Source organism: Pleurodeles waltl, chromosome 4_2 (assembly GCF_031143425.1).
Source record: "Pleurodeles waltl isolate 20211129_DDA chromosome 4_2, aPleWal1.hap1.20221129, whole genome shotgun sequence".
Lineage (NCBI taxonomy): Eukaryota > Metazoa > Chordata > Amphibia > Caudata > Salamandridae > Pleurodeles > Pleurodeles waltl.
The window spans coordinates 737,954,473-737,976,777 of NC_090443.1; the positions used below are offsets into that span (position 1 = coordinate 737,954,473).

General features: G+C 46.2%; 1 protein-coding gene across 3 annotated transcripts in view; it reads right to left on the reverse strand.

Moving 5' to 3' along the window:
• Nucleotides 1-22,305, reverse strand: part of EVI5 (ecotropic viral integration site 5) — a 776,910-nt gene that overhangs the window by 429,474 nt on the left and 325,131 nt on the right. For all 3 annotated transcript variants that reach the window (XM_069232361.1, XM_069232360.1, XM_069232359.1), the window contains exon 10: nt 22,220-22,280. In XM_069232361.1, the coding sequence (XP_069088462.1) occupies nt 22,220-22,280 (61 nt within the window). The remainder of the gene's footprint in view (nt 1-22,219; nt 22,281-22,305) is intronic.

The window sequence follows — 22,305 nt, forward strand, 5'->3', positions numbered from 1 at the left end:
CATGATGATCTGGCACACCTTCTTGGGTAAGTAGTACAGGAATCCACCTGTTAGATGGAGGCAACAAACCCTGGCCTTCTGGAGGCTGAATGTCCTTTCTATTATTATTCTTGTTCGCCCATGTGCCTCGTTGTAATGTTCCTCTGCCTTTTTCCTGGGAGTCCTCACAGGGGTCAGTAGCCATGAGAGGTTGGGGTAACCAGAGTCACCTGTAAATATTGAGGGACAACTGCTAGCCACACACTCACCCTTAGGGCCCACACCATACCCATACACCAACATCTCCTGGGTGGGAACCAGGGCTCATCTATTAGCCACACCCGGTGCCTCTGGAGTTGAGCCATCACATATGGGATGCTACTATTCCTCAGGATAAAGGCATCATGCACAGACCCAGGATACTTTGCATTGACATGAGAGATGTACTGGTCCGCCAGGCATGGTATCTGCACATTCACAGAGTGAAACTCTTTAGATTTCTGAACACCTGTTCATTTCCCTGGGGGGGAAACGACAAATGCAATATGTGTACTATCAATAGCCACAATTATGTAGGGGATATGTCCCATTGCATAGAAATCAGCTTTCACTGTGGCCAAATCCTCCACCTGGGGGAAAATGATGTAGCTGCGCATCGGTTTAATCAGGGCAGACAATACTCTGGTCAGCACTTTTGAGAACACTGGCTGAGAAATTCCTGCTGCCAAACCCACTGTCACTTGAAAGGAGCCACTTGCCAGGAAATGGAGCACAGACAGGACTTGCACAAGAGGGGGGGGGGGGGGCGCAGTGGGCTGACGGATAGCAGATATCAGGTCCGGTCAGGTTCCAATTGGGCACACAGCTCTGTGATTGTGGCCCTGTCAAGTCTGTAGGTGAGGATGACGTGCCTGTCCTCCATTGTTGCCAAGTCCACCAGGGGCCTGTACACGGGGGGATGTCTCCATCTCCTATTCATCCGTAGCGGTTGCAATCTAGGGGACAAACGGTGAGTAGCTGGTCAGTATTCCATATTTCCAAACACTACACTTCATTGCATGTTGTGATTGTAACACAATATTGTTGGATAGGCCCAAATGGTGCCTATGTGTACTGTGACGTAGTTAGGTGCCATGGCCTGCTCCCCCCCTGAAATGGAGTCCGCCTGTCCTGTATGGAGGGACAGGTGGAAATGAGGTCATTCCGCTGACGTTGTGTGCTGTTGCGGGAGGCGGTCGAGAACCGCTGTGCAACTCCTCATTGGATACCATTGGGCCCTATGGGTTACAGTGGCCAATGGTGATGTACGCCCGCAGTGACTGTATGCACCACCGTGGACGTGACTGCCATTTTCTATCTGTTCACCCACTTGCTACCTGACCTTCAACAGGAGAGGACCTCCACTGCAAGTGCTGCTGTGAACTGTGTCTGGAACCGATCATGGCTCGTGTCACTGGGGAAAGGGCCCCTGCCTTCACCGCTGCAGAGTTGGAGAGACTGGTGGATGGGGTCCTACCCCAGTACTGAATGCTGTATGGGCCTCCAGACCAACAGGTGTGTACACTGTGAGCACGATGAATGGGGCATGAATGCATGGAGTGCTGTGTGTGAGGGCCTTGTGTGTGTGTGTATGTGTGTGGGGGGGGGGGGTTTGGGGTAAGAGCCCTGGGCAGCGTGCTGCATGTATGGTGGGCAATGTCTATGCGGAAGGGGATGTGAGGGCTATGGTGGGCCACGAGTGTAACAGGCAGGACGGTCTGACTGATACCTTTTCCTATGTGTATTTCTCTGCAGGTCAGCACCCATTTAAAAAAAAAGGGTATATGGCGTGCCATCGCCAAGGACGTGTGGACCTGGGGGTCTACGGCAGACAGAGCACCCACTGTCGCAAGTGGTGGGAGGACCTGAGAGGCTGGGCACGGAAGACGGCAGAGGCCCAGCTGGGGATGGCCTCCAAACGAGGAAGGGGTGCCCGTCGAGCCCTGACACCCCCCCCTCCCCACTGATGGCCCGCATTCTGGCAGTGGCCTATCTGGAGCTGGATGGGCACTTGGGGGAATCACAGCAGCCACCAGGGGGTGAGTACAGTGCCCCAATATACTACTTGCACGTGGTGGGGTGGCATCCGGGTTGGGGATGTGGGCCTGTGGGTGCCCCGAGGCTACAGTGGACAGTGCAGGGTAGGCCCCATGTTGGGCAGGGTCTGATGTCAACCTCCCCCAAACAAGCTAGTAGACCTCCACTACTGGGCAGGGGTCTGTGGGTCTCAGGTATGCTGTAATTGGCATTAGGTATGCCTGTTCATGGCCTGGTGACTAGCATTGTGACTGGTAGTGCATTGCCTAGTGCGGTGTGTGTGTGTGTGTGTGTGGGGGGGGGGAGGGGTGTGGGGGGGGGGGGGGGGGTGTGGGTGGGTGGGTGTGTGTGTGGTGTACGCCAACGGCGGTGTTGTTGCTGCCATTGACCAAGGGTATCCTTTATCTCTTCTCCCCCCCCCCCTTTTTGTTTTGTCACCCTTTCCTTAGATGCATTAGCATCATCTGGAGGAGGAGCAGAGAACCGGCGACGGGGAGAGCTGCATCCCACAGGGCCCAAGAGGCCAAATCCACCGAAGGTGAGGGCACTAGTCGGACGGAGGGCGAGGGTAGCACCACGGCGGAGACTGGAGAGGACAGTTCTGATAGTGATACCTCCTCCAATGGAAGCTCCCTAGGGGTGGCGGACACTTCTGTGTCCACCCCAACTACAGGTACTGCCGCCACCCTGTACCAGCACCGCCCTCCCAGCAGCCCCTCAGCGTGTTGCCCGAGCCCGCTCACCCAGGAGGGTGAGCATCTACTTCGCGCCCCAGGCACCTCAGGCCCTGCCCCAGTTAGCCCTGCTGCCATGAGTGAGGAGGCTACTGACCTCCTGCGATCCATCTTTGTTGGGCAGTCAACCATTGTGAATGCCATCCAGGGGCTGGCAGCCCATTTGCAACAGACAAATGCATTCCTGGAGGGCATTCACTCTGGCATGGCGGCCCAACAGAGATCAATCCAGACTCTGGTCTCCTCCCTCATGGCAGCCATTGTCCGTGTTTCCAGCCTCCCCCCTCCAACTTCCTCTACCCAATCCCATTCCCCACAGCACCAACCTATATCAAGCACACAGACAGACCAGCATGCACACAAGATAACACCCAAGAGTAGTTCAGGCAAACACAAGCACCACACATCATCCCAGATGCAGACATATCAACATCCACTGCCTCCACTGTGTCCCCCTCCTCCTCGTCCACCTCCCTCCCAGTAGCGTTTACACTCACACCTGCATGCACTATATCCTCATCCACTACCACCATCACACCTATCACTACACGCCCCTCACTGGCAGTCACCACCCCCACATCCATGCACACGTCCCCTGTGTCCTCTCCCACTGTGTCTGTGCCCCATCCTCCCAAAGTACTCCAACGCAAGCACTCAGACACCCAACAGCCATCCACCTCACAACAGCATCCAGCCCATGCACCTACACCCAAACACAGCAGACACCTACTACCACTTCCTCTACTCCCAAACCTTCACCCTCTTCCCACCCCAATGTCCCTAAGAAGCTTTTCCTCTCCACCGTTGACCTCTTCCTACCACTCCTCCCTCACCCCCTGTCCTTCACGTCGGGCCATGGTGGTCAGAACTCAGGTGAGCACCTCAGCCACCCAGTCCACGGCCACAGTAGTGTCGACAGCTACTGCAGGTGAGAGAGGATCCCGGGCACCAGGCAGCAACACTGACACAGTGCCTGCATCAGGCGCATCAAGGAAGGGCAAGGAGGCACCACCAGCTGCGACTGGGAAGGGCAAGGAGTCACCACCAACTGCAGGAGTGAAGGGCAAGGGGCAATCCCCAGCTGATGACAGGAAATGCAAGGGGCCTGCACCAGCAGGCAAGAAGGACAGGAGGCCTAGTGCTGGGATTCATTCTGAGCCCCCACCAACAACCTTGGTGGTTCAGCCGTCCAAGGTTGCAGGGGATGGGCTGGATCCTCCCCCCACCACTGCTAGCACCGCCACCAGCACCGCCGCCAGCAGCAGCAGCCCCAGTGGGCAGCCATCCGAGGCTGCCGGGGATGGGCTGGAGCCTCCCTCCACCACTGCCAGCCCAGACACCAGCCACGCCACTGCCACCACTGAGCACACTAGGCACAAGGCCCCCTCCAGAACCAGTGGAAGAAGCCATCCACTAGAGGGACTCTGACTTTGCACTCCCCAGGATCAAGCAGTGGGCAAACCACCTACTGGAGACTGTGGACTTACACTCCCTAGGTCCAAACAGTGGGCAAACCACCCACTTGAGAGGCTGTGGCCTTGCACTCCCCAGGACAGCGCACAGGGCATGTAGCCCCCTCCAGGACCAATAGTGTTGTAACATTTTCGACCTGATGCCCCGCCAGTGTTCTCTCGGTGTTGTTGCAGGAGTGAGGTGGAGCCTTGGCCTATGTGTTGTGGCCCTGTGGCCCACGGACATTGAGGACTGGGCAGTGTCCCTCCATTTGTAATTATGTAAATACGTTTGTAATTTAATGCACTTATTCATGTTCTTTAATAGTATTACACTCATTATTACTGAGGGGGATATGTAATATTACTGCATCTGGTTGTGTGTATGGTTTTGGGGGTTGGGGTGTTGCGTGTGGGTGCGTGTGTGTGTCACTCTCTTTTTCCTCCCCCCTTCCTTGTGTGCTAGACGCAGTACTCACGTGAATGTCTTCGTCGCAGTTGGTGTTCGTAATGTAGGAAAAGGTAGTCGAGCATGGGAAATATGTGCAGCTCAGGCTCCATCGCGCTGTGGTTGTTCCCGGAGTCTCCAGAGGTGAGTCCTTTGACTTCTGTGTTCTGTTTCCGCTGTGCTTTTGATGTTGTTGGTACCGCCCGGGAAAAGGTGGCGGATAGGCTGGTCATAATACAGTGGGCAGAACATTTTCTTCCGCCTGGCTGTTGGCGGTTACAGCCGTGGTGCTTGTTGCTACCGCCGTGGCGGTCAGTGTGTTAAAGTGGCTGTGTGTCTGAGCGGTTTCCACCGTGGTCATAATTCCATTTTTGTTACAGCCGGCCTGTTGGCGGTATTACTGCCGCTTTATCACCGACCGCCAGGGTTGTAACGAGGGCCATAGTCTTTAAGCCTGTTTAACAAATTTATATTGACTCACGGTTAAAGCTATATAATATACATATATATACACACACATAAATATATATATTCCCGCAAGTTTTTCTGTGTTTAGGAGCTTCAGCCTCACAGGGCGGCATCAGCAGGTACGGAGCACCCTCGCAAATTTATTCCATCAAATTCTCCACCAAAGAGATACGCCATGCTCCGGTAAAACAATAATGTGTAGCATTTTATTTTCTGAAACGCGTCAGGAATGCTAATATATTTATTTTTGAAAATAAAATGCTGCACATTATTGTTTTACCGGAGCATGGCGTATTTCTTTGGTGGAGAATTTGATGGAATATATGGAAAATGTCACTTACCCAGTGTACATCTGTTCGTGGCATGAGACGCTGCAGATTCACATGCTGTGCATTATCCTGCCATCTAGTGTTGGGCTCGGAGTGTTACAAGTTGTTTTTCTTCGAAGAAGTCTTTTCGAGTCACAAGACCGAGGGACTCCTCCCTTTCGGCTCCATTGCACATGGGCGTCGACTCCATCTTAGATTGTTTTCCCCGCAGAGGGTGATGTAGGAATTGTGAATATAGTAATTGTGCCCATGCAATGGATTAAGTATGTATGTACATATTGTGTTTTTAAAAAGTATTTTTTTTAAAATAGTTTTCATTCAACTTATAACGGCTACAGGCTCCCGGGGAGGTGGGAGGGCGCATGTGAATCTGCAGCGTCTCATGCCACGAACAGATGTACACTGGGTAAGTGAAATTTTCCGTTCTATGGCATGTGTAGCTGCAGATACACATGCTGTGCATAGACTAGTAAGCAGTAATCTCCCCAAAAGCGGTGGCTTAGCCTGTAGGAGTTGAAGTTGTCTGAAATAATGTTCGTAATACAGCCTGTCCTACTGTGGCTTGTTGTGTTGTTAACACATCTACAGAGTAATGTTTTGTGAATGTATGAGGCGTAGACCATGTGGCTGCCTTACAGATTTCTGTCATAGGTATATTCCCTAGAAAAGCCATTGTGGCGCCTTTTTTCTTAGTGGAGTGCGCCTTTGGTGTAATAGGTAGATCTCTTTTTGCTTTGATATAGCAGGTTTGAATACATTTCACTATCCATCTGGCAATGCCTTGTTTGGATATTGGATTTCCTGCATGAGGTTTTTGGAAGGCTACAAACCATTGTTTTGTTTTGCAAAACTGTTTTGTTCTATCAATGTAATTCATTAGGCAAGAATCAGGTTATATGAAATTTAGGAAAATGGTGAAAACTTGTCTCTTTCCTCGTAAATTTTTTGGTACATCAAGATCAGGGTTTTTGATTTAGTTCGTTTCAGTTTTTTCTATTGGATGTTTTTCTATTTTCATTATTTCTGTCATTTTTCTTATCCTCTGTCTATTTTTTACTACGTGCTTTCTTCCCAGCGCTTTGATGCTCTTTGAGTAGGAACGCGCTTTATAAATCTCTAATTACATTACATTAGTGCTCTTTTAATATCTAACGTATGTAAGGCTCGTTCGGCTACTGAGTCTGGTTGTGGAAAAAAGACTGGGAGTTCCACTGTTTGGTTTAGGTGGAACGGTGATATAACTTTTGGTAAGAATTTGGGATTTGTACGGAGAACCACTTTATGTTTATGTATTTGTATAAAGGGTTCTTGTATAGTAAAAGCTTGTATTTCACTTACTCTTCTAAGAGATGTGATAGCTATCAGGAAGGCTACTTTCCAAGTTAAGTGTTGCATTTCACAAGAGTGCATGGGTTCAAATGGTTGTCCCATGAGCCGTGTTAACACAATATTGAGGTTCCACGAGGGGACTGGTGGTGTTCTCGGGGGTATGATTATTTTTAATCCCTCCATAAATGCTTTGATTGCTGGGATTCTAAAAAATTATGTTGAATGTTTAATCTGCAGATAGGCAGATATTGCTGTGAGATGTATTTTAATAGAAGAGAATGCTAGTTTAGATTTTTGTAAGTGTAATAAGCAGCTTGCAATGTTTTTTGCAGAAGCATGTAGTGGTTGAATTTGATTATTATGGCAGTAATAAACAAATCTTTTCCATTTGTTTGCATAACAATGTCTTGTAGTAGGTTTCCTAGCTTGTTTAATGACCTCCATACATTCTTGTGTAAGGTCTAAATGTCCAAATTCTAAGACTTCAGGAGCCAGATTGCTAGATTGAGCGATGCTGGATTCGGGTGTCTGATCTGTTGATTGTGTTGAGTTAACAGATCTGGTCTGGTTGGTAGTTTGATATGCGGTACTACTGACAGGTCCAGCAGTGTTGTGTACCACGGTTGGCGAGCCCAGGTTGGTGCTATGAGTATTAGTTTGAGTTTGTTTTGACTCAATTTGTTTACCAGATAAGGAAGGAGTGGGAGAGGGGGATAAGCGTAAGCAAATATCCCTGACCAACTCATCCATAACACATTGCCCTTGGACAGAGGGTGTGGATAGCTGGACGTGAAGTCTTGGCATTTTGCGTTTTCTTTTGTTGCAAATATGTCTATTTCTGGTGTTCCCCAGCGTAGAAAGTAAGTTTGTAGGATCTGGGGATGAATTTCCCATTCGTGTGTTTGTTGGTGAGCTCGACTGAGATTGTCGGCTAACTGGTTTTGAATACCTGGGATGTATTGCGCTATATGGCAAATGTGACTGTGAATTGCCCAATGCCAAATCTTTTGTGCTAAGAGAGACAGTTGTGAGGAGGGTGTCCCTCCCTGTTTTTTGAGGTAATACATTGTCGTCATGTTGTCTGTTTTGACAAGAATGTGTTTGTGGGCTATCAGGGGTTGAAATGCTTTCAATGCTAGAAACACTGCCAACAGTTCTAAGTGATTTATGTGCAGTTGTTTTTGTTGAATGTTCCATTGTCCCTGTATACTGTGCTGGTTGAGGTGTGCTCCCCACCCTATCATGGAAGCATCTGTTGTGATCACGTATTGAGGCACTGGGTCTTGGAATGGCCGCCCTTGGTTTAAATGTATAGGGTTCCACCATTGAAGCTAGAGGTGTGTTTGGCGGTCTATCAACACTAGATCTTGGAGTTGACCCTGTGCTTGTGTCCATTGTGTTGCTAGGCACTGTAGTAAGGGCCGCATGTGTAGTCTTGCGTTTGGGACAATGGCTATGCATGAAGACATTATGCCTAGAAGTTTCATCACAAACCTCACTTGGTAGTGTTGGTTTGCCTGTACGTTTAGTATTGTATTGCGGAACGCTTCTACCCTTTGTGGACTTGGAGTGGCAATCGCCTTTTGTGTATTGAGTGTTGATCCCAAGTATTGTTGTATTTGGTATGGTTGTAGATGTGATTTTTGGTAATTTATAGAGAACCCTAGTTTGTGTATAGTTTCTATCACGTATTGTGTGCGAAGAAGACACTGTTGCTGAGTGCTGGTTTTTATTAACCAATCGTCTAAGTAAGGGAATACGTGCATGTGCTGTCTCCTGATGTGAGCGGCTACTACTGCAAGGCATTTTGTGAATACCCTTGGGGCTGTTATCCCAAATGTTAACACCTTGAATTGGTAATGCATGCCCTGGATTACAAACCTTAAGTATTTCCTGTGGGAAGGATGTATGGGTATGTGGAAATATGCATCCTTGAGATCTAATGTTGACATGTAGTCCTGTTTTTTGAGCAAGGGAATCACGTCTTGAAGTGTTACCATGTGAAAGTGATCTGATTTGATGTAAAGATTCAGTGTTCTGAGGTCTAATATGGGTCTCAGCGTTTTGTCCTTCTTTGGAATTAGGAAATACAGGGAGTAGACACCTGTTCCTTTTTGATGGTTGGGTACTAGTTCTATTGCTTGTTTTTGTAACAATGCTTGGACTTCTAATTGTACCATGTCTAAGTGTTGTTTGGACATGTTGTGTGCTCTTGGGGGCACTTCTGGTGGCAATTGTAGGAATTCTATGCAATAACCATGTTGGATAATGGCTAGGACCCATGCGTCCGTAGTTATGTTTTCCCAGTTGTGGTAGTACGTGGTAAGTCTCCCCCCCACTGGTGTTGAGTGGTGGGGGTTTGTGACATTGAAGTCACTGTTTGGCTTGAGGAGTTTTTGGGCTCTGGAATTTTCCCCTTGCCTTTGGTAATTGTCCACCCCTGTATGTTCCTCGAAAACCTCCTCTTTGGTACTGGCCCTGATATGTGGGTCTTACTTGTGAGGTGGAAGGCTCTGTGGTTTGGGAACGAAACCCTCCCTCTAAATTGCGGCTTTCTAAAAGTGCCTCTGTTCTGTGGGGAGTAGAGCACGCCCATGGCTTTGGCTGTGTCCGTGTCCTTTTTGAGTTTTTCGATTGCCGTATCCACCTCCGGCCCAAACAATTGTTCTTGGTTGAACGGCATATTTAGCACAGCCTGCTGGATTTCTGGTTTAAAACCGGAGCTCCGTAACCATGCGTGCCTACGAATGGTTACCGCAGGGTTCACTGTCCGTGCTGCTGTGTCTTCAGAGTCCATCGCAGACCTTATTTGGTTGTTTGAAATTGTTTGACCTTCCTCAACAACCTGTTGGGCACGTTTTTGGTGTTCCTTGGGCAAGTGCTGAATTATATGTTGCATCTCATCCCAGTGTGCCCTGTCGTAGCGAGCCAGTAGAGCCTGAGAATTGGCAATCCGACATTGATTGGCTGCCTGTGCTGCCACCCGTTTGCCTGCTGCATCGAATTTCCGACTTTCCTTGTTAGGCGGTGGTGCGTCTCCTGACGATTGGGAGTTTGCCCTCTTCCTGGCTGCTCCCACGACCACCGAATCTGGCGTTAGGTACTGTGTTATAAACACAGGGCCTGTTGGGGGAGGTTTATATTTCTTCTCCACCCTAGGCGTGATGGCTCTGCCTTTCACTGGGTCCTGGAACACCTGTTTGGCGTGTTTTAGCATGCCTGGGAGCATTGGCAAACTTTGGTAACAGCTGTGAGTAGTTGCCAGGGTGTTAAACAAGAAGTCGTCTTCTATGGGCTCCGCATGCATTGCTACATTATGGAAAGTAGCTGCCCTTGATACCACCTGCATATATGCAGTGCTGTCCTCTGGTGGTGACGGACTTGCCGGGTAGCAATCGGGACTATTGTCTGAGACCGGTGCATCATATAAATCCCAAGCATCCGGGTCGTCTTTTGTCATCCCAGTGTGTGTTGGTGACTGCATTGGGGGTGTTGCTACCGGGGGCAGGTGTGGCGAATGCAATGGTGAAGGCTGTGGCGAAACCCTTGGTGGTGTCTTGTCTCTTGCCACCTTTGCCTTTGGCTGCATTTCCCACTCCTGGAATGCTAGCTTTCGTTTCATTCTTATTGGAGGAAGAGTTCGAATTTTCCCTGTGTCTTTCGGTATGTGCAGCCTCCTTTGAGTGTGGTCTGGCTCTCCCATGCCTAGTTCTTGCTCAAATCTGTGCCCTTGCATTTGGCTGGAAAGGCCATGCTCTTCTGCACAGGAGCCTGCTTTCGGCTCCGAGGCTGCATGTTTTGACACCGAAGGTTTCAGTACCCTCTTTTTGGGCTCTGAGGAAACCTTTTTTATTTTGGGGGTGTCGAACTCTCGGTGCCGAGATGGTTCGGAGCCGGTATCTCTACCGGAGTCGGATGTCTTCGGCTGCTGGGAGGCCTTTTTCGGTGCAGATGTTTGGTCACTGTGTTTTCGGGTTAAGCCATGGCCTGTTGGCGGTGGCATCCCCTTGGCCTTTATAATCTTCGAGTGAGTTTTGGCCGGGGCTGATTTACTCACAGTTTGTTGCTGTGCCTTCGGCTGCTCACTTTCGGAGTCGTCCGAGTCCGAATCTTGAATGGAGAATCTCTCCTCTTCCTCGACGTCGATCTGTTCGGCCGGTGTCGACGTCATCTGGAGTCTTCTGGCTCTTCGATCGCGTAGGGTCTTCTTCGATCGAAATGCCCGACAGGCCTCGCAAGTATCCTCCCTGTGTTCCGGTGATAGACACAGATTACAGACCAAGTGTTGGTCTGTATAAGGATACTTTGCATGGCAATTCGGGCAGAAGCGGAAGGGGGTCCGGTCCATGAGGTTCGACGATGGACGCGGTCGGGCCGAACAGGCCCCGCTGAAGAGTGGAAGCCCGCCGGAGCGCTTTTTCTCTCGGTATTGATGAACTAACACTAAACCTGTACCGAGCGCAAACAATACCGTCGAATAGAGGAACACGTCCGAACCCGATGGCGGAAAGAAAACAATCTAAGATGGAGTCGACGCCCATGCGCAATGGAGCCGAAAGGGAGGAGTCCCTCGGTCTCGTGACTTGAAAAGACCTCTTCGAAGAAAAACAACTTGTAACACTCCGAGCCCAACACTAGATGGCAGGATAATGCACAGCATGTGTATCTGCAGCTACACATGCCATCGAACATATATATATGTATATATCTGTGTGAGTGTGTGCATGTGTTCATGTGTGTATGCATTTATGTGTGTAAATATACATGTGTGTATATTTTCTATGCTTAACATGTTCATAGGTCATTGCATAGCCGAGATCAGCTGTGATATTAGATACTTATGAATCCCTGCTTTCGTTTTTATATGACAATGATCAAATGTTTTATTATCTATTTAACAGCAAGCATTTCACTATTCACAATTGATAAGATAAATGAATGTCAGAAAAGTACACTTATTAATTATCTTCAAATACTACAAATCTTGAAAGTGTTGTTTACACAATACTACTTTTCTTCTCAGATTATACCCATTATTATATTTCTTGCACATATACATTTCCTTACTATGTATTTACATATCTATTACTCTAGTCCTACTGTAGCAGAGAAAAATTAAATAAAAATAAATTAAATAAAATCGATAAATAATTAAATTACAAAAATAATAAATGTATATAATTAAAATAATAAACAAAAAAGTAATATAAATCTACTCTCTTGTAAGCTTTACTCTGTCTCTCCCATCACTCTAGGTCTCTAGCAATCTATCCTCCATTTCTGCTGACTCATCCCAAGCCCATTCTACTACTTTCATCTCCAACATAACCCTGCCTAAGCTCTTCCCTCCTCTACCGCATCTAGCTCAACCCAAACCTTGGTTTACTACCACAATCTCCAAACAACTCTGCTTAATTCTTCTTCATTTATCTCACCTTTGACTCATCCAAAATCCCTCCTTCTACTATGATCTCCCTAACCCTTTCCATGGACTCTTCCCTCCTCCTTCTCTCCTTTACACTCATCTAAAGCCTCATCCTCTACTATAAACTCCCAATTAACACATCTGGATTCTTCCCTCCTCTATCCCTCCATTACTCTAGTTAATCCAACTAACAAACTCACATATCCTCTGCTCAAATTAACTCATATTACTAATACTGTACTCATATTTCCCTATACTAATCAACCACTAATTCATCTTGGGTTCCGGAGTAGTGTGCTACTCGCTGAAAATTGCTTCGACGCCTTGTCATAGATAGTAAGCGCTATATAAATATAATTACAATCACCATTGTAGCTATGAACAGATTAATCTCCTCATCAGACTCTACTAGCAAAAATAGTATTATCTCCCAAGCAGTGAAACTCAGCCACTTGTTTAAGTAGCCAGTATAAAATGTAATATTAGTTTATCAAATCGTTCTTTTTTCCCTAAGCGGGGCACATAACATAATGAGTTTGCTTCTGTAGGTAGATTCCCAATAATAAGCGTTTGATTGACACCCTTCTTAACCACAGAAGAAATATGACTTTTGGTGATCACAGTTACTTGCATATGTGCATCACCTGGCATACAGGGACCACACATAGGAGCTGCAGATACACCTCCACAGTTGGTTGCATTGTTTGTAGTAAATATGGGCACCAGCGTTGAAGGAGCAATCCCAGCTGAGGTAAAAGATTGACCCTGGGAAACAGGTAGATCCCTGCAAGTCCTTAAGTCATTACATAGTTTGTTCAAGCTGTCATCATTAGTTGCTAAAAAGTCCAGTTGTCAAAACAGCGGTACAAAACCAGCAAATATTCTAGGTTTCAAATTATCAGACAGCACTTCATTTAATGGCAAACAATGAGCAGATTCCATGGTATGGGCTGGGGCAGGATTATAAACATTGGGTAGAACTGAGGAGACCTTAAAGAGTGAGTTACCACCATGTCCCATGCTAGGAACCACGCCAACTCCCAAGTGTTAATAGATAGTGGTATGCTGGAACCATAAGGATTCAAACCTAATGGATTCTTGCAACAACCTGTACAGAGTGCACAGTTTTCCCTCCAATTTTTACCAATGGTTAACATATCTTTTGAGAGACAAGTACTCATAGTTGGACTACTAAGGAATCTCTCTGCCTCTGTGATTTGAAACATCCACGGCCCCAACTGGTTGCGCAAAGAAAGAGCCAATAAAAGTGAATGGAGTATGTTTTTTCTAACATGTTATATGAGGCAGTGCACTAGCAGCTTTCCTCTTATCCGTTATAAACAGAGCACATCAGTGTCAAGGCTAAAAAGTCTAGACGCCAAGAGAGGTAGCCAAGCCCTGCCTCTTCCAGGCTCAGATGGACCCGCTCTAGGCCCAGGCTTTGCCTGCGCAGCACACACATTACATTGCAGGTATTGTTGGTGCTCTATATAGGGATAGTCTCTTGTGGTCTGCCTCCTCCTGAAGCTGTACCGAGGGCACAGTTGTCCCAAGCTCCCCTAGTACTAGCAAATGTCCAGTGCTACATGTGTCAGCGATCTAAACATTGCTGTTGTATTATGATCCGCCTCCTCACCAGCACTAGAAAAAGAATACAATCAAAGAAGCAGAAGGCATATGTGTAATGCATGGGCTTTCAACATGTGGCTGTGAAAATCATTGTCAACATATAAGCCCCTAGCAACAATTCAAACACGTTGCCAAGGATTTCACAGACAAATATATACCTCAATGCTGTCAAATGTTATTACAGAAGGGGAATTGAATTGTGCTAGGATCATATTTTCAACCAATCCAGAAGGAGAAAAACCAATGACCCCAAGCAGAATGAGATGATGAATGCTTTTAAGGCAGCAATAGAACTTAACTACATGTGAAAACTCCTTTATTTTAATAACTTATTTAAACTACACATAAACCTACACACACCACACAAGCTCATACAGGATATAATTTTAGTTGTAAATTGAAAAACAAACTACACTTTAAAACAATGTAACATCAGAGACAAACGTAACAATGATCCATCCAACTGCATACCATACCCACTGACTGAAATAAAATGACAAATGCTGCAGTGTAAAACTTTTCACTGATCCGGTTAAACCTAGAGTTAGCAATGGAAGTTTAGCTAGTAGGCAGAATGAGCAAGTCGTGGTCATAAATTTAAGTCAAAGATATGCACAAGCATTTGTCAATATATGATAGGTGCCCCATTAGTATGATCTCACAATCGGTGTACTTGTCAAATGTTTTTTAATGCATAAACATTAACTCTACAATTTTCCATAGGATATCTGATGAATCTGAACAAGACAACCTTGACAAGCTGTAGATCCTGCTCTAAAGCCTAGATCATCAGTGGAACCTCAATGGTCTAAATAAGGAATTAAATAAGGAATTAATAAGGAATTAAATACATGTGGAATAAAAGAAGATAAAATCCATACAACTGCAAAAGTCTTAAGGTATATATAAAAATGCACAATCGAAATTCAAAGTGTGAAAAAAACATTCACATGAAAAAAGTACATCCTATGAAATAGGATAAGTTGGGATATCATGCTCTCTACAACTAAAACAGGCAGAGATCTGTAGGAAGAAACAACTGCCATTTTGAAGAAAGATCCTCATATAAATGCTGCTTCTGGGGTTGGGGATTTGGATTATGATGCGTTCTTGTAGAAATATCCTCTAACAGGATAAGAGAACAGTCTGTTAAACGAACTACGCGAAAGAAGGGTGTACTATCTTAAGTCTTGATATAAAGTATGTCCAAAACCTAGAAGAGGACTATCTTTTAACCAAACAAGCACACAATAAAATGCATAACGAAAGCAAGGAACTATAGTTAAAAGCAAAGAATTTTAAGTGCAATCTGAAGGTAAAATTGAACAAAAGGAAGAGAAGCTGGGTTATGTACCTGATATAAATACATTTATGCAGATATTCACTATGCTCTATTCAAATTAACAAACGTTGGATTGTGCACGGTTATGAATGCTGTATTTGTCGGTCATATAGTCTGTGTGTAGGCACACACATACAGATGCAGAGCTGAAGTAAGTAGGTATAGGGACATTTTGCTAAAGCAACTTGATCTAACTCCAAATAACCACTACATTTTTTAATTACACCCATTGGTCTGCATATCTCTCATCACTATAACAAAAAAGAGTGGGCAAGATAAGAGGAAATGCCCCAAAGGGGACAAGTCCTCCTTGTTACCTATAAACCGAAAAAAGGGAGCCCTCCTCTGTACTTACTGCCAGACCTCCTACAAGTGGAAAAAGTGCAAAGCTTTTCTGTATAACCTTCACCCACCAGGATTATCTCATGGAGGCATGCTTCATCATAGGGTTCTTCCCCCTCAGCTGCGGAATGGGGTGTACTGCTATCAGTGGAAAAGACGGGAGTACTGAATGGTAAATACCAAATGATGGGTAGATAGGAGTTGGAAGAGTTGGAGTTAAAAAATACTTGCCTGGGAGGATGACTGAAAAAAAGTAGAAGGTATGCATGGCTTTAATGATCCTTCCTTCTACCAGGTCTACATGTTCCAAGTCACCTTGACCCGTGGCTTCCTCCAGGACCAAGGATCTAACTCCCTGATTCTACAACTAGTGTAAGTAATACAGTGACAGCAGAGTGTCCTGACTTCATACACTCTGTATGCTCAAATGCACATTACAGCTACCTGATGCTGTATTCTGTCATGCCTGTATTATATAAAAAGAAAGCCTGCTATGAACCACAGCGCGATATCAGGACACGGACTGCTTCATACAGTAGGACAGATATGAATCGCTAGGCGTATTTGCTTTTGAAAAACACTTTGAAGAGATTAAAGCTTGTGCAGGCTAATGAAGATACTTCATAAAGAGTTTTAAGTGAGCACATCTATGTATAGCAGTGTGGATCCCTGTGACCAGTCACTCTGTGGCAACAAACACATTTCAACATAACAACACGTGTATGGAAGACATTACACACTGCAAGGGATGGTTACATATATATAAAAAGCAGGTATTGTGCTCCACAGATCCTCTGATGACAAGGTGAGCCTGTAGTTACAGTCTGTGTGTATAAAATGAGGTATTGCAATCAATAAAAGTGGGAAAGGTATTGTCCCACTATGTGATTGTGCATCGGCTACTCTGTACTTACTACTCCAAGGTCTTGTCTGCTAATGAAATGGAGGTCACATCACTGGGATGTGAATGTTACCCATTTACCCCGTCAGTCTGGTTTTATGTGATCCGCAAGAAAAAAAGAGCAAGTGTGCTGCACATGAATCGCATTGCCCGCAGTGTGCCAGAAAAATTAGTCTGCAACCCTTGCAAGGTGGCAGCACCCAATTAACTATTTCCTGGTTCCCATCAGGGCTGTCTGATGTCAATCAAAAGCAGTGCATGCTCTTGTTAACAAAGATGCCTGCCTGTACTGAGGTGCTTTTGACAGTGATTGCCATGAAATCATTTAGTCGTTGCAACCTTGACTATGGGTTTTCACTGCCCAAGATAATAAAAATCTCCCCAACATTAGGAGATGCTAACATTAAAAGGGGGCGTTGAAGTGCAGAGGAAATCTGGCAAATAAATACAACTGTATTCAAATGCTGTAGTTCTATAGACAAGAAAGAGGACAGTCCTCAGAGCTACTCTCCACTGTGCTGATGTAACGACCCTCGGTGAATTGGGGAATAGAAACCCCACTGTGTTAAGTTTGGTAAAACATTATTCTCAAGAGGTAGAGACCCTACTACAAGGTGGGCTAGTAGGGTGTCTTATGTAGTGAATTGGCCCCATGGGATGTTGTTTCTCAGGCCTGTGTTGTGGGTGGTGAATTTAATTTTCAAGCGGTCCAGCGAGGGTTCGGTCTAGGCGCACAGCAAGCGCCTCCTTTGATGTAAGTGTGACTATAAGGGGACACTTCCCCTCCTGGAATCTGAGGCCAGTAGCCTTAGATATTAGGGCCTCCGCTAGGTAGTTCCTTGCCACAGGTAGGCCATCTAATTTGTTCTAATTATTTCTTTCCCCCCCGTATTAGGGGCGGTTTATCTATCTGCACTCTGCATGATGTTTAGGGATCCTAGGCCCTGAAGAATGCCCCCAGACCTTCCATAGCTCATAGTAGAGGGCAGAAACATGTCGTCCATTTTTTAGATAGGCAACCCAGTGAGTCCTTGTTCTCACCGTGGTGTCCCGTCCTTGTTTTTAAATACAAAAGCAGACACCACTATTAAAAGTGTAGATCACACACACACAGGTAACTGCCTAGGTGTTTTTATATTCACTTAGCTTAGCTGGATCCCATTATCTCCAGATAAAATTTATTTACGCACTCCCTCCCGTTCTTTTAACAGTGAAGTTGAGTCCGCCCAGGTGGCACTGTCCTACCTGGGTGGGGCTAGGTGGTCAAATGATGAAGCATGACACTATATATTGTGTGAGACCACCTAGTCCGTAAAGGAAATACCCCCTTCCCCCACTCACCCTACACAGCACACACACCACCCGTTTTCTACACCCAACGAGGTCTAGGAGCCCGCGGATAATCTCTTGTGAATACAGCTCCACATTATTGGTGAACCCCACACTTTTTTGTGTTAACAAATTTAATTTTCAAAAAGTTTTTTCACAGTTGATTATCTCATGTATATGCTCAAGGATCACCCATTGGTAACCTAAGATGTGGGTTTATTTTTTGATGTAGTGGGTAGACATCTTGGTTGTTGCTTGATCACATCTGCGGTTACTACGGCGTAACCCTATTCTGGTTTTCACCTTACCAGTGGTCATACCAATGAAGTGTAATTTACACAGGCAGGTGATGATGTACATTACTCGGTGTATTGCAATTGCTGATGTTCCTCAGTTCCCATTGAGTGCTGTTGTTAAAGGTGATTGTTGTGTGACCTTGGTTAGGTGGCACACACTGCATCCACAAAATGGATAGTCCCCTACCACTTGTAGGAGTATCCTTAGAGTTTTTCTGGTGTCAATTAATAATTTCCGTAGGGCATGTGCACAAAAGGGAATCCCTCAGATTCTACCTAGTCTATGAGAAAACATAGGTTTGGGTATGATCAGGGGGCCTCTTGTCAGGATCTGTCAGTGTTTATTGATAATCTTGCAAACTTCATCTGATGCTACATTCTACTTTTCTTCAGTTTTTAATCACACCATCTCGAAGATGGAATAAAGCATAGCTCTCCTACCAGGCAGGTATTTCAACTCACTTAAAAAAAAAAAAACTCCAACTCCTATCTACCCATCATTTGGTACTTACCATTTAGTGAACCAGTGTTTTCAACTGGTAGCAGCATGACCCATTCTGCAGCAGAACAGGAAGAACCCTATGATGAAGCATGCCACCGAGGGGTAACCCTGGTGGGTGAGGGTCATACAAAAAAGCCTTGTGCTTTTTCTACCTGTAGGAGGTCTAGCACAAAGTACGGAGAAAGGCTCCCTTTATTTTTATGTCTCCCATCACTCCAGTATGGCCAACTCCAAAACAAGTATTGAGAAAGAAAAGTAGGAAGAAGCAGAAAATGTCATGCATTGCTCAATCCTTTCTATCTCTTTTAAACAAAGCATTGGGTTCAGGCTCAGCGTTTCTCGTACTTCTAATCCTCAGTTGAGATATGTTTGAAATACAGCTTTTTATCTTGAACCCCTGTTACCAGAGTTTAGCTTCTGCTGAACGTGGGTGTTAGAAATGGGGTCTCTAGTTGGCAGTTGGTTTGCACCCTGTCCAAGTAGGGACCCTCAGTCTAGTCAGGATAAGGGAGATACCCGCTCATATAAGCCCTGCTCACCCCCCTTGGTAGTTGGGCATGAGCAGTCAGGCTTATCTCAGAAGCAATGTGTAAAGCATAACACACAGTAATACAGTAAAAACACTACAAAAGGACACCACACCAGTTGTAGAAAAATAGGCAATATTTATCTATTTAAAAAAACACCAAATAGGATAAAAATTCAACATACAGTAATAAAAATATGAATTCTGCAAGATTTACTAAAAAATACAGTTCCTTGAAGTCAACAGTTCCACCTGGGGCTATCACGGCATCGTGATCAACCAAACCAACAGTTCAGGCCGGCCGCGGTGTCGCAGTCCAGCTGTGGTGTCAGAAGAACCGCAAACAGTACCTTGGATCTGTAGAGTGTTGTGATCCTTGCGGTGAGCTCTGGAGAGTGGCGTCGCTGACGTTGCGGTGTCGGTTCCAGAGTCAGTGCAGGAGTCGTCGGGCCCTTGAAGTCACACGCGTTGCAGATCAAACTCCGGGCTGATGAAGTCAGGAGTGCTGGCGTGGATGGCGTCAGGGTTGTGGTGCGAAGCGGGACGATGCGACGTGCAGTGCCCACAGGTCACGGTGCAGGCAGCGGGTCAGTGTCGCCGTCCGGCGGCGGCGGCGGTGAGACCAGGGCTGTGGTGTGAAACAGGGCGGTGCAACGTGCAGTGTCCACAGGTCATGGTGCCGGCAGCAGCGGCGTCGTTGTAGAAGCGTTGTCGTCAGTAGGCCCAAGCCAGCGGTGCGGGACAGTCCTTCATGACTCTCACGAACGGTGTTCCACAGGCCACGGTGCAGGCAGGGATGCCTGGTGACGACACTGGAGTCGATGATGGTGCTGGTGTTAGTCGACCGGGGCTTTTGGACGGCACGGTGCTTTGTGCTCCTCACAAGCGGTGTCCACAGGCCACGGTGCAGCCAACGGCGCCGGTGTAAGCAGGAGCAGCTTCGTCGGGGAGACCCAGGCTGCGGTGTGAGCAGACGATGCCAGAGTGTGGGGCCCACAGGTTGCGGTGCGAACAGCGGCTCGGTGAAGTCATCTGATGACTGTGTCGGTGAGACCAGGGTTGCAAAGCAAAGAGGGGCAGGTCATGGTGCAGGTCAGCGGCATCGTTGGCAGATTCGCAGTGGTTTCTCCTCTTGAACAGCACAAAACACACAGTTCCCAGTGCTGCAGGGCAAGGAAATTGAAGCCTTTGGTGTCCCTCAGACTTCCAACAGGAGGCAAGCTCTACTCCAAGCCCTTGGAGAACTTTCTCAAGCAAGTATGCACTCTTTTCAGGCAGAAGCAGCAACTGCAGGCTAGTCCAGCAAAGCAACAGCACTCCTCCTCCAGCTCTTCTCCTTGTCAGAGGTTCCTCTTGATTCCAGAAAGATTCTAAAAGTCTGGGGTTTTGTGTCTTCTTCTCATACCCCTTTCTGCCTTTGAAGTTGGCTAATTTCAAAGCAAAGTCTCAAATGTTTGCATGATCCTTCCTTGTCCAGGCCAGGTCCCAGACACACACCAGGGGGTCGGAGACTGCATTGTGTGAAGGCAGGCACAGTCCTTTCAGGTGTGAATGACCACTCTTCCCTCCTCTCTAGCTCAGATGGCTTATCAGGCTATGCAAGCTACACCCCTGCCCCCTTTTGTGTCACTGTCTAGAGAGGTGCAAAACAGCCCAACTGTCAAACTGACCCAGACAGGGAATCCACAAACAGGCAGAGTAACTGAATGGTTTAAGCAAGAAAATGCCTACTTTCTAAAAGTGGCATTTTCAAACAGACAATTAAAAAAACAACTTCACTAAAAAATATATTTTTAAATTGTGAGTTTAGAGACCCTAAACTCCACATTTGTATCTGCTCTCAAAGGGAATCTGCGCTTTAAGGATATTTAAAGGCATCCGCCATGTTAACCTATGAGAGGGATAGGCCTTGCACAGTGAAAAGCGAATTTGGAAGTATTTCACTGTTAGAACATATAAGACACACTAGTATATGTCCTAACTTAAACATACACTGCACCCTGCCCCTGGGGGCTGCCTAGGGCCTACCATAGGGGTGCCTGACATGTAGTAAAAGGGAAGGTTTAGGCCTGGCAAGTGGGTACACTTGCCAAGTCTAATTGGCAGTTTAAAACTGCACACACAGACACTGCAGTGGCAGGTCTGAGCCATTGTTACAGGGCTACTAATGTGGGTGGCAAAACCAGTGCTGCAGAACCACTTGTAGCATTTGATTTACAGGCCTTGGGCACCTCTAGTGCACTTTACTAGGGACTTACCAGTAAATCAAAAATGGCAATCAAGGCTAAACCAATCAACAGTACAATTTCAATTGGGAGCACTTGCACTTTAGCACTGATTAGCAGTAGTAAAGTGTGCAGAGACAATAAACCAGCAAAATCAGAGTCCAGTAGGTAAGAAGGCAAAAAGACAGGGGAGACACGCCAAAAAGGTGCCAGGTCGAACAGTGGGCATCACCAAGACTTACATTTACCAACAAATATTTGGTGGGGCCTGCACACTTTTGTGTCCTAACTGCAGCTGTTCCGATCACTCATTTGTTTTGTGTACCTAGCCTCTCTAGGTTGGCACAGGCAAGACTGTGCACCAGGGGCATCAAAAAGGCCTACCTAAAAAGGCTAACTTTTATACATCTTTGGTGCTGCACACTACTCTCCCAAAAGTGCGCAGCCTGGGAAGTTGCTGTCTCAGCTAGGGTCCTGAGCCCTATTCTAAATCCAAGCAGGACACAAGGTCTCCTACTGAAGAGCTAAGAGTACTGGGGCCATGCCAGTGGTGGTGGCCTCTTAAGAAACAAATATGGGCACCAGCAATTATTTATTTATTTATTTTTATTTTAAAAAAAGCACTGCCACACAAGAGATTCCCACAGACACAAAAATGTCAAGAATATGCAGTATTATCTGTCATTTTAGATTCAACTATACAATCAACATATCGAACACATATGCATATCATAATTAGACTACTATAGAAATAAAAGTATTCCATTTGCTCAGTTGTCACCATTTGAAACCACAGTGATATAAACTCCTGAGTCTAAAAGAGTGCATGCACCAAAGAAATACCATAAACAACTGCAGACGGGCATTTGATTACATTACATAGCTTACCTTAATTTCTACTTGCTCTTCCATCTCCTTAGACTTTATCGTAGTGTATTCTTTTTCTAATCTACAAAAATAATGTATACTAGATG